This window comes from Zosterops lateralis, assembly GCF_965231275.1.
Source record: "Zosterops lateralis genome assembly, chromosome: 2".
Classification (NCBI taxonomy): Eukaryota; Metazoa; Chordata; class Aves; order Passeriformes; family Zosteropidae; genus Zosterops; species Zosterops lateralis.
In genome coordinates this window covers 81,934,504-81,951,862 of record NC_139763.1, presented here as the reverse complement: position 1 = coordinate 81,951,862, position 17,359 = coordinate 81,934,504, and the positions used below count along the sequence as shown (strand labels likewise).

Below are 17,359 nucleotides of genomic sequence, written 5' to 3'. Positions count from 1 at the left end.
TTGGGGTTGTTATTGAATGAGAAACTCAACATGATCCAGCAATGTGAACTCCCAGCCCAGAAAGTTAAACTCATAATGGGCTGCATCAGAAGAAGTATGCATGGAGAAACATGTTGAGGGAAGTGATTCTTCCCCTCAACTCTGCTCTCCTGAGTCCCTGGACTGCTGCTTCCAGCTCTGGGGTCCTAAGGCTTTGGACCTGTTACATGGAGTACTGAGGAGGGCCACAAAGATGACCACAAGTTCTTCCCTTACAAAGTCACCAAGAATTCTCCAGAATTTTGCTCCATCCTGGCCTGATGTCACTTTTTGCCATTCATATGCTTCTGACCACTCCCAGAAAGAACACATTAGTTTGATGGACCTTTGATCTGGCCTGATAGAGTATTTTCTAATGCTACATTTTCAGATGTGTAGGTGTGCTTACGTGCCAATACACACACTTGGAAATTCTCTGTTGTTAGCTTGATGCCATGGTAGACACCCACTCCCTCACCACCACCACCACCATCCCCTACCCCAATGAATACATATCATTCCTGAAACAGCAAAATGAAGACATTCTTCCAAATAGGTGCAGAGCTTACTCACATCTCCACTATCTGATCTACATTAGTGACTGTAAAATTGGACAGCAAGGCACAATATTTATTAGAAACAAATCATATAGATGCCAAGAAAAAAGGCATACAAGAAAGTTTAAAACGTTAGGTAGAATGATTTACTTTCAGTGTATATTTTTGATATGTTTGCCTCACTTGTCTCCCTAAAATCCGCAAGCATAGCTTGTGGAGTCTGAACAACAGAAAGGAAATTATGCTTTTTTAAATTGTTGCACAAACAGCCTTGACCAACCACTTCACTGCTTCCATCTGCAGCAGTACACCACTGCTATTGCCAACCCTGAGGGTCTCTGAGCCATGAGGCTGCCTCAAACAGAGACCACAAAGCTCCTGTTTGAAACCAAGTTATTCTTTACTCTCTAGTCTGCTTTATTTCTAAAGACTCTTCTTGGATATAGAAGACAACTTTTCATTTCCCCAATTTCTTGTACAGCTCTATAAAGCAAACCTTTGTTTTGCTGTTAAGTTCCTGGATTTTTTTGGGTAGCAATGAAGATTCTGACTTAATGCTGCTATTTAAAATGCATTTAATTGCTACATATATGATGATACCTGCTTCCTTGGGTTACACAATGATGCCTGAACAAGAGAACAGAGATAAATAATGAATGGGGAGCAGACAGTTGTCTTAGAGGAAACAGATTTCAAGGGAGGCTGCACCAGACTCCTGCCTACTGTGGATTGAAGCCAAAGGATAAGGCTGTTCATATAGGCTGGGGTTGCACAACTGTACTCTAAAAGTACCTTTTCACCTGCTTATTTTATCCCTGGAGGAGACACCTGCACATTTATATTGCATTTATCTTGTACAGTTTTGTCACAGGTTAGGCAGTAAGAACGATTCTAGATAGAAAAATTTTGTCTGATTAGTACTTCCCAGAAGCAGCAGAAATAACCAAAAATTAATCTAGAGCAGAGCACATTTCAGATCTGCAAAATTTCATATCCAAATTTATTTTACAAGAACTTCTTCACCAGTTGGACTTGTACAAAGATAGATGCATGTTAACCCACACCATACTGTATACTTTTTTCAGAAGAAAATCACTACATCCTTTGCAGTGAGATCTTTCTTCATACAAAAGTCACTTTTCAAAATCTCACAAAAGATTTCTTTTTAAACTGTTAAAAAGAACTCATTTGCCTCAGATCATCTATCTTGTTTTAATTTTAATTCAGCTATAGTTGCCCTTTTTAGTTGCTAACCAGCTTTTTTTTTCATATATATTGCTGACTATCCTATTAGCTGAATTACTTTGGGGACTTCCTGGAACTAATGCTTCTCCCTCCACATTTTATTCTCTCTCCTTATCCTCATCTCTACTACTTACCCTCTAATTAGCTCATTTTCTCTTAGAATCAATAAAAATTTCCTCCAATCCATCTCCTCTGAAGCTAAGCAAATATCTTAGGAGAGGGGATTTGTGATAGAGAATATCTGTGTTCTGAGAAGAATGGGCACAGCTTCAGTGGTCCTTCTGTCCTCTTGCAGAGCCTCACTTGAATTGCTTGTGATCATCACACTGCTAGAAGTGGTGTCCTGCTATTACTCATCTTCCTGTGGACATGCTCTGCAGCCATGGCATGCTTCAGAGGCACAGCCCGAGGCATCTCAAGGCACATACTTCACATATCATAGGACAGAGTGAGTCCTGAAAATGTAGCATGTGGTTCTTCATCTTTTCAAGGACATTACAGCACATAGTCACCAAGTCCTGGCTACTTCAAAGGTGATAGAAACTCTGAGGGATGCCCTGCAGCTCTAGATGTCCCATTCCTTTGCTGTAGATATTGCTGCCAAGTCACAGTTTTATATTAGTTCTCTAAATCCTGGCTAAGTAAAGTATCTAAGAGCCATGTAGAGATTAAATGAGACAGATATATTTTAGCCATGTTTCTTCAGCTGGACAACTGAAAATCAGAATCAGTCCTAGAGCCTAAAGACATATTTCCATCTCTGATAAATTTTTTTATTATGTATAATTTTTGTCATTTAATACAACAAAGTCTGGATAATCTTAATTATTTTTTTTTAAAAAAAAATTCAGATATGATAGCGAATACAGTGGTAAATCTGATACACCATATGCATACTTCAACATGTGAAGCAAATGAAGTCCCAGTAATGGGAAGAGGAGTACTGCTTGTGGACTGGCATTTGGAAGCTGGAAACATTGAGCAAGCCATTTTTATCTCTATGTACCTCTACCTTCCCTCTAGAATCATAGAATCATTAAGGTTGAAAAAGACCTTAAGGATTATCAAGTCCAACTGTTCACCAATAAACCATATCCCCAAGTGCCATGTGCACACACACTTAGAACATTTCCAGGGATGGTAATTTCACCACTTCCCTGAGCAAGGAATTGTCCCAATCCCTGGCCATTCCAATGCCCTTGTCCTTTCCCTTCTCTTCTCCTTTAGGTAGAAAAAGTCTGACTGTCTTGTACTTGGAATCACAAATTCTTTGCAAAATTTCCATCTTTTGATGTCTTTTTAGATTTGTATGATAACTATTTTCTAATGATAAACAAACCAGCCAGGGGAAGTTCTCTTGTCTAGAGGTAAAAGACATATAGTGACTGCATACATGAATCTTAATATTCTTCTACCCCAAAACTGAGTGTCTATGTCCCATTTGCTTCTTAGTAATAATCTCTTGGTAACTGCTGTCACCAACACTATGCTGAGTCCCATCCCAAAAGTGTTAATTGATATAAGATAAAATAATTCCAACAAGCAAAAAAAAAAAAAAAAGATATAATTATTTAGTGCTGTGGTAGTGTTTTCTGAACCCATTTCATTTAGGACATTAATAGTCAATACTCATAAGTTCTGTTGCAACTAATAGTTCCTATTTTATTATGGAAAATCACATGATCTAACACTACGATACTTAGCCATTCTGAGACATGTTTTGGAATCCCTGCAAATGAAAGACATCAAATAAAATTATCATTGTACAGAATCATCACAGATATTTTTCCCAAAGATCAGAAATGGAGGGTCAAGAGGAGCAGGATGAAGGTGGGCATACAACACAAAAGAAATTTCAGCTGTTGGGTCTGAGTATTACATAATATGAGGAACAGCTGAAAAACATGTACAACCAAGCTGGGTTTATCTACATAACTAATACTCCATGGTTCCTTCTGAGATGTGTTTCTCAGTTATTCTACTATGTGAATATATTATTTATTCTCAAATGAAGTTATCTCTTGGCATATGACCTGTGGATAACAGAAGCAGTGAAGACAAACAGATGAAGCCTCGTGTCCATATCTCAATTTAGCTGAGTAACAAGTTAAAATAACAATTTTTTTCACACTTATATTTGAGGCTAAGTCCAATCCTTCAAGATGCATGAGGTAAATATTTGCCAAGCATTTAAAATGTTTTCCGTGAATCAAAAAGCTCTGGAATGTTACAATCACTAATTACAGGCCACCTTGCCTATCTGTCACAGGCAGGCAATGCAATTTCAGAAACTGCATAGTAGGTCAAGAGTGGACACTTTATTGAAAGGTATCTTTTTCCTCCCCTTGGGGCTGTATAAGGTAATTTATATGATATGCACTCCCCTTGGGCAATCCATTTTCTGTTTAGCTGAGCATAAAACAGATGCTGTGAGAAATATATAGCTTCAGAAAATCCTAATATTTTTGCAAGGCTTTGGATGGAAAATATTAGGGGTGAAAGGAAAGCAAGGACAAAAAGATGTTAAGGTATTTATGGTTTCCCATAAAGCTATTGTATGGCTTTGTGAATTTAGATCTTTCTGTGCATTCGGAAAAGAAACAAAATAATTCTCCACTTAACAAAACAAGAGAGAAGAATTTGTGAGGGAACAAAAAAGTATTCATTAGTAGATGAAGTTTCTCTTGTAAGCCCATTGCATTTCAGTGAAAGGTACTTTCATTACACTTGGGATGTCTTTTTATAGCCTTCTTAGTTGAATGGTCAGCTCAGAGCAACTCCAGGATCAGACAATGAATTCAAGTATAAATCTTATCCTAGTCCATTTTCCTGCATAGCATTGAAAGAAAAATTAATTTCATGAGCCTTCTTTAAGTTCAGATGTAGTTCTTTCCCCTTAGAGCACTCTGAACCATCTGTTCTCCTCGAAATCTTGCCTACTGTCTTTACCCCCTGCAAATGATGTACTAAAAAGCCCCCAATACAATCTGGTTTTATGAGATCTGGGTTTGTACTGGCGTCACATCCACCCCCAGCCAGTGCCTTACATTGTTCTCTGCAGAACCAACCAACAACCCTAGCTTCTGACCAACAGTTAAATATTCACAGGAAACAGAGCTAAACAGTCAAAATCAAGAGAGCACACAGTACATCAAGGTCCTGGAAAACAGAGCTTTAACTTATGTCAAGAATTCTTGCAAGTTCCCTGTTTTTTATTTTGCTTTTTTCTTTTGCCTCTGCCTCAAAGCATATGGATTAGCCCATAGTGGAAGGAGAATATTTTTCTAAGAATGAATATTTTTGTGGAACGTTGTCACTCCACAACTTCCCACAACCTACACAGGAATCTTGCTCCATGACAGAAGCATAAAACACTGCTCTACAGACTAAGGGTGATGCAAAGGTTAACAAAAGTTCTCAGTTGGCAAAACTAGTTAGTTTTTGTTCTTCTTTTGTTTTATTTTCCCCTGGTTTATAGCTGATTTTGATAACAAATTGGAAACAAATCTATTGAAAAATACTGGATGCTCCAAGATCCTTGGGATCTCTGAAGTACAGAGCCAAATGTAGAGAGACTATATCTCTCCAGCTCTCCTTGTCTAACGCAGCACTTACTGGCTGGGGATATATTAACCTATGTCTGAATACCCACTTCTCAGCCATTACCTTGAAATTCTCTGGTAATAAATTAAAATGATACAAAAAAATCTCTACATTTTCCTTTTTCTTTCTTTGTAAACACTTCCAGTTCATGCTGCATTTTTCATGATTAGATTTTGTAGTTCTGCCACAGGCATGGATACATCCTAAATGGTGAGTAGAATCAAGGATTTTTGTTTAAATTGGAAAGACTTTACAGTTTAGGCTGCTAAGAGAAGCTATCACTTTCACTTTACTCAATGGAAGTCATAAACCAAATAACAACTTACTTATAATTACTCATGACAATTCCCAGTGCAGCTAGAAATAGGTATTTTTTACAAAGAAACAAAACAAAACAAAGACTTGAAGCAAAGCCTCAAAGCCTGTTCTCTTTACACCTTGCTTTTTTAAAAGAGATAATCTGAATTGCTCTGTTTTTATTCACAATCAGCAGTTCCTGAAGTCCTTATCCATAAAAGCATCTCAGAGGGCTAAATTTAACACTGTTGTACATAAATCCCATACAAAATTATGTACAGTTTGGAGTCTAGAGTAATTAAGGCCAACATATTTTTTTAAAAAACAGTGCTTATGTGCTTCTAAATTTGAATTCTGCTACAGATAGTTGACAATTTCTTGTATTTAGAACAAAAGCAAGCAAACATCCTATGGCACTAGATTCAGCTAGAGATAGTGGAGATGGCATTTGCTCCAATCTACTCTAAACAACTGACAAGTAGGCTTTTCGAGCAAAGGTAGTGATCAGGATGGTCTTTGTACAAGCCCTTTTCTAGTATACAATTTCTCTGAGCGACTTGAAATATTCACATTAAAAACAAGGGACCTAAGAAGGTCCCATTTTGCTCAATTAATTGTAAAGAGAATACTGATGGCTACATAGAAGTGTCTAAATTATAGACATCTAAAAATGTTTAGGTGAATCTCACCTTAAGGATTGTGGTCCCTTTGGGTGTCTATCCAGAAAAGGACCAAGGATCTATGGAAGTCCCTACAGATAAAATGAATTTGAAAAGAAGGGCAGAGAAAGTTGTCATATATCAAAGAATTAAGAGTTTCCCATCTGAAAATGCCCAAACTTAGACTGATGTCAAAGAGTGAGGGCAGATACAAGAGCCACAGTTGTTGCCTGTTTGTTTCCCCCTTTGCCCAAGGGGAAAGGGCAGTTGTGTGCAACAGGGCAGATTGGGAACAGAGGCTAGTGCCCTACCAGTTGGACAGACTCAGTCTCCCAGCTGCCAAGACAGTCCTTAAAAGTTTCCCTGGAGGTGTTACCAGGACCTCTGGTTTCACTGAAGCCATTTTACTTGTGTTTCTGTAGGGTTGATGCTTGGGACAACAACAGGTCCCCCTCCTAATAATGCACTGAAAAGGTGGTGAATTGCATTAATTGACTCCCGGTATACTCCATTTTGTTTTCAATACCTCATTTTTCCTGTCTTGTTTAGGATCCACTTGTTGAAAAAGGGGAAAATATAAAGATCCCTTTAGGTTCACATCAATAACTTACTTTCTGTTTACAAGCCCAAGATCTTTTCCTTCTGGGTGAACACACACTAAGTGGCTTTTTCTGTCTTCCTTTGGTAGTTAAGAAAGAAAACACTGATATCATTGAGTTAAGAGAAAGGATATATTTCCCTTAGGACAGTACACACATCAGCACATTGGCTCGGGAAGAAAAGGTGATAGTTAACAAACAAACTTTGTTTTGGGAAGTTCTGTTTCAAGTACACCCAGAGGCCACATCAGTAATTCTTAACACAGAATTACTGGAATGAGACACAGCTTCAGGCTGTATATGTACACACTGCATTTTAAACTGCAATGAACAAAATGGGTGATACAGATCTAAGATTTGTACGCCAGCTTTCCCTTACAGATTGCTGCTAAGAGTGGTCAAGCAGACCTGTGTTTGCCTGGCATGTCATGAAAATGATGCATGTCTTTGTAGAGTTTGTACTGCTGTAACAAAGCTGACATTACTTTCCATCTTTTAGATATGAACAGGTATAGGAGAGGCCATGAGTCTGTGCTTCATGTGTTTCCTGTCCAGAATATTGAACCGTTTTCTTTTTTTTTTTTTTTTTGCCCTGTTGACTAAAACAGCTGGCTGTAACTGCACAGTATTACTCACCTGCCTAGCAGCAAAAACTCTCCAGCCAGTCCCAGGCGCCTCATGGCCATCAGGAGGCCCCTCACAGTCATGCCTTCACAGAAGCAGGCAACCACTCTTGCCTTGGGCAGGTGGCTCCGAAGCTTGCGCAGCAGCTTGTCGAAGCTCTGCTCGCCAGCATTGCTGTAGATCTTGTAGGAATGTGCAATGCAGATCCCTTCCTTGGCTGCCATGTCTTTGAAAGCTTCCATTCCACTTTCACCATAGTTTCCTAAATACAAAGAGAAATAAAAATGCATATATTAAAATCTGCAGCAGCTTTTCTTCCTTTGGAAACTTCAGATATTTTAAACGTGTTACATCTCTGCAGAGAGATCACTGTACTGATCTTAACAATATCACTTTAACTTTTTAATTAATCAAATTTTCAGCAAATTTTGCTAGAAAATTCACTACTCTTCAAGAGACTGCATCTCTGCTTAAACCAAAGGCTGTTGAGTACCTCACTACGTGTGAGGTTCTGGTTCACAATGTGTACAACAACGTATCTACAAATGGAAATCTCTTCTGATTCTCTTAAACTGGCTAAATGTGACCAAATGTTCTGTGATTTACTTCAATAAATTAAAATATATAAGTTGAGAATTGATTTTTAGGTGTAATATTTTAAATATATGCAAATAAAGCTCGTAGCAGCACCTAATTTATAATGCAATCTGAAAAGTAATATTTTTTTTTTTTAGTTAGGGTGAAAAGTAAAATTTATTTTGCTGAAGGAAAAACTTTTACTGGAGAATGAATAATAAAATTAGCATTACAGGGATCACTGGAGTGCAGATGAACTCAATGTGCTTTAATATTTTTTCTCTTTTTTTTTTTTTTTTTTTTTTTTTTTTTTTTTTTTTTTTTTCCTATTGTTTGTTCTGAATTAAATTTTTACCAGTGGGAAAAAGTTCATATTTCCTTCTGTATCTTCTTCTTCTATGGGGATAAACTGGTAATTGATATTAAGAGATAGATACCTTTTTTCTTTTATTCTGTCTCACCACAGAAACTTTCTTCACTGCCACTACATAAAAGTCACAGTGCTCAAACAGTGAATGTACTGATACCACTGACAGTCATCCTGACCAGGATTGTGTGTCTGGTTCCCTGTGCTCCTCCATCTGGCTATTAAAATCTGTTTCATGTCTCATTTAAATAAGAAGGCTTCTGAGGCAGGAAATCTTTCTCAAAAGTAATGCCTTAAACCCTCAATAATATTCCACAGAAATACAATCAGTTAATTAATTAATAAAACTGTGAGTGTAAAGTGACAATGTTGCAAGAAACTTCTGATCCTTCACAAATTTGTTAGCTTGCAAGTGGAAGAATCTGTAAGAAAAATTCTCTCTCTTATCAGCAGAATTACAAGTACATAGGAACACTGACAGTGAAAATGTATGTGGAGCAGTGAGGATCAGACATGGATTTGGACTGTTATCTATTTTTTTTTTTTACTTTGGACATTGGAGCCATCAAGCATTCATCTTGCCCACCTGGGCAGTCATCCCTATCACTCTGGTGCTACAGCTCAGTGTCTTTGTTACACTCAGCACTGAATATGAATGTAAAAGTGCTCGGTTTTAGGACCTTACGGTCCAAATAGTCGAAAGAGGCAAAGAACAACAAGACAGAAAGTAACATTATCTTCCTTTCACATCAGGAATGAATGAGTGAGACCTTGAGACTACTAAATTTCCAAATTGCACCCAACTAGAATGGCAGCCTGAATGCAGGTCTCTCTACCTAAAAGGACTTTCATTTTCTTCCTTACTGTGATTAGGCCTGATGGAAACCACATTACCATTGCAAATTGTGTCAGGACAAAATGTCATTTAAACTCAGTTGTTGCAGTGTGTCCTGAGAGTAGTAAATCAGGAGTCCAGTGCTTACCCCTGTGTCATGCCCTTAGGGCAAACTGTTTCCTGTGGTACAAGAGCATCAAGTGATTCCCATGGGATGCTGAAACAGTTCAGCTAGAGGTCAAATCCATGGTGTCTCATGAAATATGTGTTATAGCTGCCAAAGCCAGTCTGAAGGAAAAATGGGGGTCAGTCATATTTAACTCCCAGGAGACCCAGAGGCCTTCAAAAATAAAATTAAGCCATCTGACAGGGAATAAACTACTTTGTCTAAAAGTATTCTCATTTAGGTCATTCTGGATCACCATTAAATGTACTATTTCACTTTTTCAAACAGAAAATAAAAAGAACAAGGAAACATTGTCAATCTTTGCCATAGAAGTTGAAAGTTTGAGGAAAAATTTTATATCTCGTGCTGTTTTTGGCTCTGGTAGAGTTAATTTTCTTCACAGTGGTTAGTACAGTGCTATGTTTTGGATTTGTGCTGAGCACAGGGTTGATAATACAGAAATGTTTTTGCTGTTGCTGAGCAGGGCTCACACAGAGACAAGGCCTTTTCTACTTTTCGTGCTTCATGCTGGAGAGGAAGTTGGGGGTGCGTAGGAAGCTGGGAGGAGACACAGACAGGACAGGTGACCCCAGCTGATTAAAGGGATATTCCAGACCATATGACAGCATGTTCAGTATTTAAAGTTCAGGGAAGAAGGAGAAAGGGAGGGATTTTTGGAGTGATGCTGTTTGTCTTCCCAAATCACCATTACATGTGATGGGGCTTGGAGCTGTCTCTTGGAGACAGCATAAGACCTTGTGTGAAGCAGTGATTTAATTCCTTGTTTGTTTTGCTTGTGTGCATGGCTTTTGCTTTACCTAATAAACTGTCTTTATCTTAAACCAAGAGTTCTACAGCTTTTACTTTTCTGATTCTCTCCCCAGTCACACTGGTAGGAGAGTGAGTGAGTGGCTGCCTGGTGCTTTGTTGCTGGTTGGGGTTAAATTATGATACCCAAAGACATCGAAATTCTGAAGATCTCATCCTCAGTCAAAAAACTCTCAGTGGAAAATTCCCAGCCAGGTCTAGTTGACTTACAGAACTGCATATCTTCTATGTTCCAAATACTGCAGTATTTGTTTGGAAGTGTTATTAGCATTCAAACTGTTATCCTGAGGCTTGGTATAAAGTTGAGAATAGGTTTAATTACAGTGCTGAAAAATTGCAGGTCTTTTAGAGAGCACAAAGTGCATTAAGTCTTTTCCAATCAAATAAAGTCTGCTTGAGCACAAACACCATGGTTTCATCAAGCATCAAGACAGGGAGATTTTATGAAGCCATACAAAAAGTTATGTGTCATCCAAAATCATAGGAAACATGTTAAACTACCAGGGGTACTTAGGAAAATGTTATGTTCTTAACATTTGGAAGAAAATACGTCATGGCAGTCCAAATCTGAGAGTCACTCAGGTCTCCAACTGGGAAAACTACAGCTCTATGACATGAACTCAAGGGAGGTTTGATGAAAACAGAAAGCAGCTTCGCTTCAAGACACTCATACACCAGTGGTGCTCTTGCCTTTCTGATTAAACTCTCCACAATTAATTATTCATAGTGAATTCTCCTGTTGTGCAAGTGGTTTGATGAGGTATGTATATCTCTTATGAGCTATACTGTGGGGAAAATGAACACTCCTTGATGGAAAAGGAAAATCTTTTCTGTTAAATTTTTTTTCACCATATATTAGTAAACATTTCCTCTGGGCTCTCTTTTAAATAAAACATACATGTGCATCAACATATACATGTGGCATTGAAGGAATGAGAGTAGGAAAGCAGGTAAGGAGCATTCTGTCATTTGCTTGGGGATGAGATGCGAGGTTCACAGTGGAAGAGGATCTCCATGTCTCCATGCTTTCTGTATGGAACTGGCCTCCTCAGGGACATGATTCTTTGGTACACCTATAGTAGTACTACCAAAACTGCCACAGCAAGAGCAAGTTTCCACCAATGGGGCAGTTCCCACTGTTCAGCCAAGTGTATGACACAGGAGAAAGGATGTAGGGGCTTCAGGTTTGTACAAATGGATGGACAATGGTGATGTCTTATGCAGTTTGTAGTTTTACTCCCAAGTGAAAATTAATTTAGAACTCCTAAGCTGGAAACTAACATTCTTTAGTGAGTCCCATGTGATGAAACTTGCCTACATACTTTGGAAATTATCCATGTAGCTATTTTATTTCCACTTCTAAATTTAAAGAAAATTCTGAAGGAAATGTTCAACAGAAGAGAGGGCTTGATTTACTCTTGCTTGCCTAATTCCAGTTCATCAGAAAAGACTCCGCAAACAACACAAGCTGGAGCTCAAGTACAGTCAAATTCAGCTCCTCTTGCCCCGCCAAACTCCATCTCCATTTCAGTATTTGGAAACTGATACCTTTATATTGCAACTGGTTCTGCTGGAGGAGGTATCACAGTTTTTTAGTTGATGTTCCTGTCCTCTTATAACTTTGTGGTGCTGCAATCAGAACTATTAGCAGTAGATGGCTTTTGTAAATGTGTCTTCTTGGCAACACGTGGCAGCTGGGTTCTTTTAAAATACCGGCCTGGATCCTGAATGTTGCCTACCTGAATGTCTGGCCCTAAGCCCAGTCAAAAGCTACTCCCATATGGCTCTTCATGTTTTTTAAAAAAACCAATTACATCATTGCGCGAAAGAGTTATCCCTGCTGCAGAGTTGGAATTTTGTTCAAAACTCAAGCATATGCATCCCCACCTACAGTCTAACTATAACAATCTGTTAGTTCCACTTCCCATGAATCAGTACTAGAAACTATTAAGAAGCTTAAAAAGAACAGATTGTGCTTTTTTTCCAGATGAAGCTTAATATAGTACAGCACATAATAATACTTCAATCTGATAGAAAAGGGTCAGGCAAACTGCAGGTGGCTCTTGCTTCCCGTCCTGCCCAGCAATTGAGCCAATTAAAATACCTTACCATAAACCATTAAGATCTCATGTGCATTGCACAGGAAAACAACGTTTTAATTCTTAAATTAATTAGAAAAGTGTATTGACATCTGCTGTATCACCTTAAAGGTTATCAGTAGGAGGCAAAAAAGTCTCTGTTGCCAAGTGGAAGAGCAAACTACATTTCTCCTGCCCAGGACTTTTTGGGATGTCATTTATGCCTTTTTGCATAAAAGAGCTTTTTTTGTTTTATTAACAGCTGTACATGCAAATTGTTATCAGATAGTTCTTTTGTCTGAGATTTTCAGTGACCATAGATGAGCATCGACTTTTAGGAGAAATATGAGATGTAAGATTGTTTCTGGCAGGTCACAGTGAAAATTCACAAAGAAAAAGAAGAGGAGCCTTGAGTGAAACAGAAGAAATGCATTATGTCATTCATTAGACTGGTAATAATCCTACCTGTCACAAAGCATATTTATTTAAGCAGAAATGCTCTCATTATTTTTCTAGACAAGGAAGAGCAAACCAGAATAATATTCTATGTTGTATCTGATCCAAGGAAAAGAAGTCAAGTCAGGTTAGAATTTGCAGTATATGTTTTGCAAGAAATAAAGGGAATACAGTCTTCATTTTCCACTAGTTTCTATTTGTGCCAGAAAGATTAACACTGCCAGAAATATAAAAAAAGAAAGTATAGCTTTGGTATAATTTTGAAAATGCCTGTGGGAGTAATACAGTATATTTATGAAAGGCAACATGTTGGTTGATTAACAGGATCATCTTCCCAAAAGTTGAGGATATGGGGGTGTTTCCCGAATGGAAATGTTAGAAGTGTCTTTGGCTGTTACAATTCAAATTAATCATGAAAGACACCTATAGAACCTGCTACTATCTGCTAGATATTTTCCACATTTTACTCTTGTGACTGTGGGTCTTTTAAAGTACCTCACTAACAAGAATAGGGGCATAAACCAAGTCTTTCGAGCAGCTGGAGCAACCACATGCCACTGATGTAACATGATCAAAATCACAGCCTTCTGTGTAGTTATGTCTGCAAATAGAAAATGACAATAGACTGTTATTTTATACTAAAAGGTACAAACCATATGAAATCAAAACACATATGCCTGAAATTATGGAGTAGCCTGTGTGTTTAAAAAAAATAAAAGAAAACCCAACTTCTTTTCATGTGATCCAAATACTTTATTTAAATGATTTTTAAATGGAAATTCAGTTTCTATATTAAATATATATGTGTAAAACAATAAAAAAATAAAATAAGAAGTTCATTCTGAAAGCAGCACATTAAACACAACTTAAATGAGGATAGTTCCTCCAAATATATTTCACTTAAATATTTCCAACTAGATTTTTTCCTTAATAATCACTTGGAGACTGGGCTGCTCCACTTCAATCATCTTGAGTGCTAGATAGAAACTTCAAGACCTTTGAGCTCCTTCCTCATAAAATATTAAAAATTAAAATCTGAATTTCATGGAAGAAAAAGGATAAATATGTACACACTTTTGTATGGACAGAAGGTTTCTCCAAAGAAATGACTACTCTAGTGAAGCAGACGGGGAATGTTGGCTGGGCTTGCAGAAATCATCTCTCTGCCCTGCTCAGCAAAGGAGCACCACAGGGCAAAAAATAGGATTAAATTAGGAATGCTACTTACTTCATCCTTAAAATTGCTACACTTGCCTTCTGTAAGGATATTTCAAAATAATTCAAAGGACAAAATCTAACATCTGAGGCCTCATAGGGGACATAACCACTGATGACTGCAGTTGGGACTCTATCCTCAGCTGTCAATGTAGTCAGAATAGTGTCCAGATAGTGGAGAATCAGTTACCTCTTTTCTTGGATGTTAAACTTATCTGTTGAAATTGAAAGAACTTCAAACAGTGTTTATTTATTACCAAATACTCATAAAACTCGGACCCAAAAGGGTTGTCTATGTCCTGATATGTTGCCTACTACAATTCAAGATGTGTCAATATAAGGAAACATTAGTTGCCATGATATCATGGTAGCTATGAGCCTAATTTCCTTTCCTGTGAAGAGTTTTGAGGTTTTTAGTTTTCTATATTTGAGTACATTAAATGTTTTCATAATCACAAAAATGTTAGCTGCCCAAAGGCCTCCCCCCACTTCTAATCTTCTTAAAATTCAATCCACTGAAATAATGTCTGGAAATTATAGTATTTAATTTAGATATAGACCATTTTATCATTCAATATAAGACTCATATTACTGTCTCAATGTAAAATAAAATCAAACATGTATTTTGAATCAGGAAACTATTTTTATTTCTAGAGTAATTAGCTAAAATATTTGAACATTTAGAAACAAATTTAACACCTTTCATTAGGAAAATAATTTACTCTTTTCTGTGAGATTTAGTTTAAGCTACTAGGTATTTTCTGACTAGAAGTTCTCATCCAGAGTCATTTAGACCAGTTCTATTCATAAAGTATTTCTTTAACTAACCAACTTTTAAATTATTTTGGAAAAGTAACATATAATATACTCCAAACATAACTGTGCTTAATTAATTTAAACAAATCTATTCATTATCTCCTCATCTAAGAGAGCTTATAAGTATCAGTTTGATATCAAAGTCTCTTCTCTCTCATCTTCTCTGAGCTATTTTGAAATAATAAATTAATTTCTCAAGATAATGATGACCTAGTTTCACAGTTTAATGCACCTCACTTTTATGTATTTTAAAATTATCACCTCATAACTTTAAAAGAGAAACTCATTTAAACATTGCTGTTATGTGAGCAAAGGGAACAGTGTGGAAACAGCCTTTTCTGTATGCTTCCTTTGATCCCTCCTGCTGACTGGAATGTCTGAAGCTTTGTGGTCCTTGTCCACCAAGATATGTTTGAAGTCCTACATGATGCTAATGTCTACTAGAGGATTTAAAGTCTGACAGCTCTTGCAGAAACATGCTGCCATCTCTGACTGCTCTCCTTGTTTTCAGCCAGGAGAGATTAAGATTTTTCTGTACTTTCTGTTTGAGAAATAGCTCTTCCTATCTACCTGACTCTAAAACATTTCCATTAATTAAAGAACAGTTCCTAGTGGACTCCAAGGATGCTCAACTTTTCTTTCATTTTGCTTCAGGGTTATACTTTACATTTTTTGTTTAGTTTTCAGATGAAATGAGAACACCTGAGACTGACAGTATTGGACTGCATGCTGTTTCTTCCAGGAGACAAAAGGTAATACAGACAGGAGAGGGCTTTGCGGTGAGAACTCTTCAGTCTATGATTCTGTACTCTTCATTGCAGATGTAGTGTATCCCCAAGGAGTTCAGCTGCCTGGGGTTTATTCACTGGCATTTGGACCTAGTCCCAGTTCTAATTTAGGCTATCAATTATTGTATTTCTCAAAAGAGTTGGTCCGTTCTACAAATGAATAACGTTACACTTCTGTAAATTCACAAACTGGAGCATAACTTCATGTAATATTAATTCATAACTCTGCTATGGTTTGCATCTAGTCTTTTCTGAAATACATGTGATGTCCTATTTTACTGCTGCAGTAGGTGAGCAATACCAGAAGTCATCCAACAAAAGGAAGCATAATTCAGGGATTATTAGATTCCAAAGGTCTTCAATTAATCTTGAGTTTTCTGCTAAGTGCCTTTCTCTCTGTCCTCATATGTGAAATGAAGATAAAAATGTTTCCCTGATGGTGGTGGTGCAAGAATAAACATATTATGCTGTAAAAGAGCACCATCTACATTGGTCAGACTGAACGAAACATGACAGTTTTGCCTCTCAAAAACTCACTTTTGCTTTGTTGTAATAATGATCACTTCACATTTATTGTAGTAACAATCACTGTCTAACATTTAAAAAACAACACCTAAAATTTGCCAACAGTAGCTGAAGAAGATGGCAAGTCCAATCCAAAGACTACACCTTATTTTCACTTTAAAGGATTGTACTCATTCATATTCAGAACCTTCATTTTGGACAAGAGTGAGTTTTGTGCATCTTTCAGTATGAACTTGGAGAACAGAGAGGTCTATCAGGAATCTGTGAATATTTAGTATGGTATCTGGAAGGCAGGTCTATTGACTGTATTTCCTGAGAGTGCTTGTCAAAAGGGTTTGAAGAGGGCAATATGAAGTTTCTTGGTATATATTTATAATTTTTAGAATATACTGTGATGGATGAGAAGGCAAATACTGCGGGACCAGCTACTTTCTTGAAGATGTTCTCACTTCAGGAACATTTTGGATAATTGTTGCCACTTGGTGGACAACAAATATTGAATACTCACAAGAATATTTGAAAGATATATTTGAGTTTGTTGGGGTAAAGGTGGTTTTTGAAATGTACCTGCAGATGATATCACTAGGACACTGTGATCCTCAGCTTTGGGATATAGAAACTGAAGAAGGAGAAAATAGTAACAGAATAGGCTTGAAGGCAAGAATATGATCTTCTTCCCTGTGTGGGTGATTGTGCAATGGAACAGATTGCCCTAAGAGGGTGTGGAGTCTCCCTCACTGCAGATATTAAAGAACCATCTGGACCTGATCCTGTGCAGTGTGCTCTGGCATGGCCCTGCTTGAGCAGGGAGGTTGGACCAGAAGGGACCAGGGACCACTGTGGTCCCTTCCAGCCTGACCCATCCTGTGATTTGCTGAATTTCAGATTAAGCTGCCCTATAGATAAAGCATAATTAGTTACTAAAAATTTGCATGATCCTTTTTATTTTAAAAGCTCTCAACAGTAGTTGAGATTTCATGGCTACCTTGAACAATCTGTCCAAATCCAAATTAGTCTTTTCATAAGTCTTTCTTCCCTGGGTCTTAACCTGTTTTTCTATATTCTCTTTGAATTTGACCCTGCAAAATATTTTCTATCAAACATGAG

The 17,359-nt window shown here is 37.4% G+C and overlaps 1 protein-coding gene across 3 annotated transcripts in view; it reads right to left on the bottom strand.

Annotated features, from left to right (window-relative positions):
- Window positions 1-17,359, bottom strand: part of GRM5 (glutamate metabotropic receptor 5) — a gene marked incomplete at both ends in the record, with an annotated part of 228,923 nt that overhangs the window by 120,597 nt on the left and 90,967 nt on the right. For all 3 annotated transcript variants that reach the window (XM_083881469.1, XM_083881467.1, XM_083881468.1), the window contains one exon: window positions 7,615-7,864. In XM_083881469.1, coding sequence (XP_083737595.1) covers window positions 7,615-7,864 — 250 coding nt within the window. The remainder of the gene's footprint in view (window positions 1-7,614; window positions 7,865-17,359) is intronic.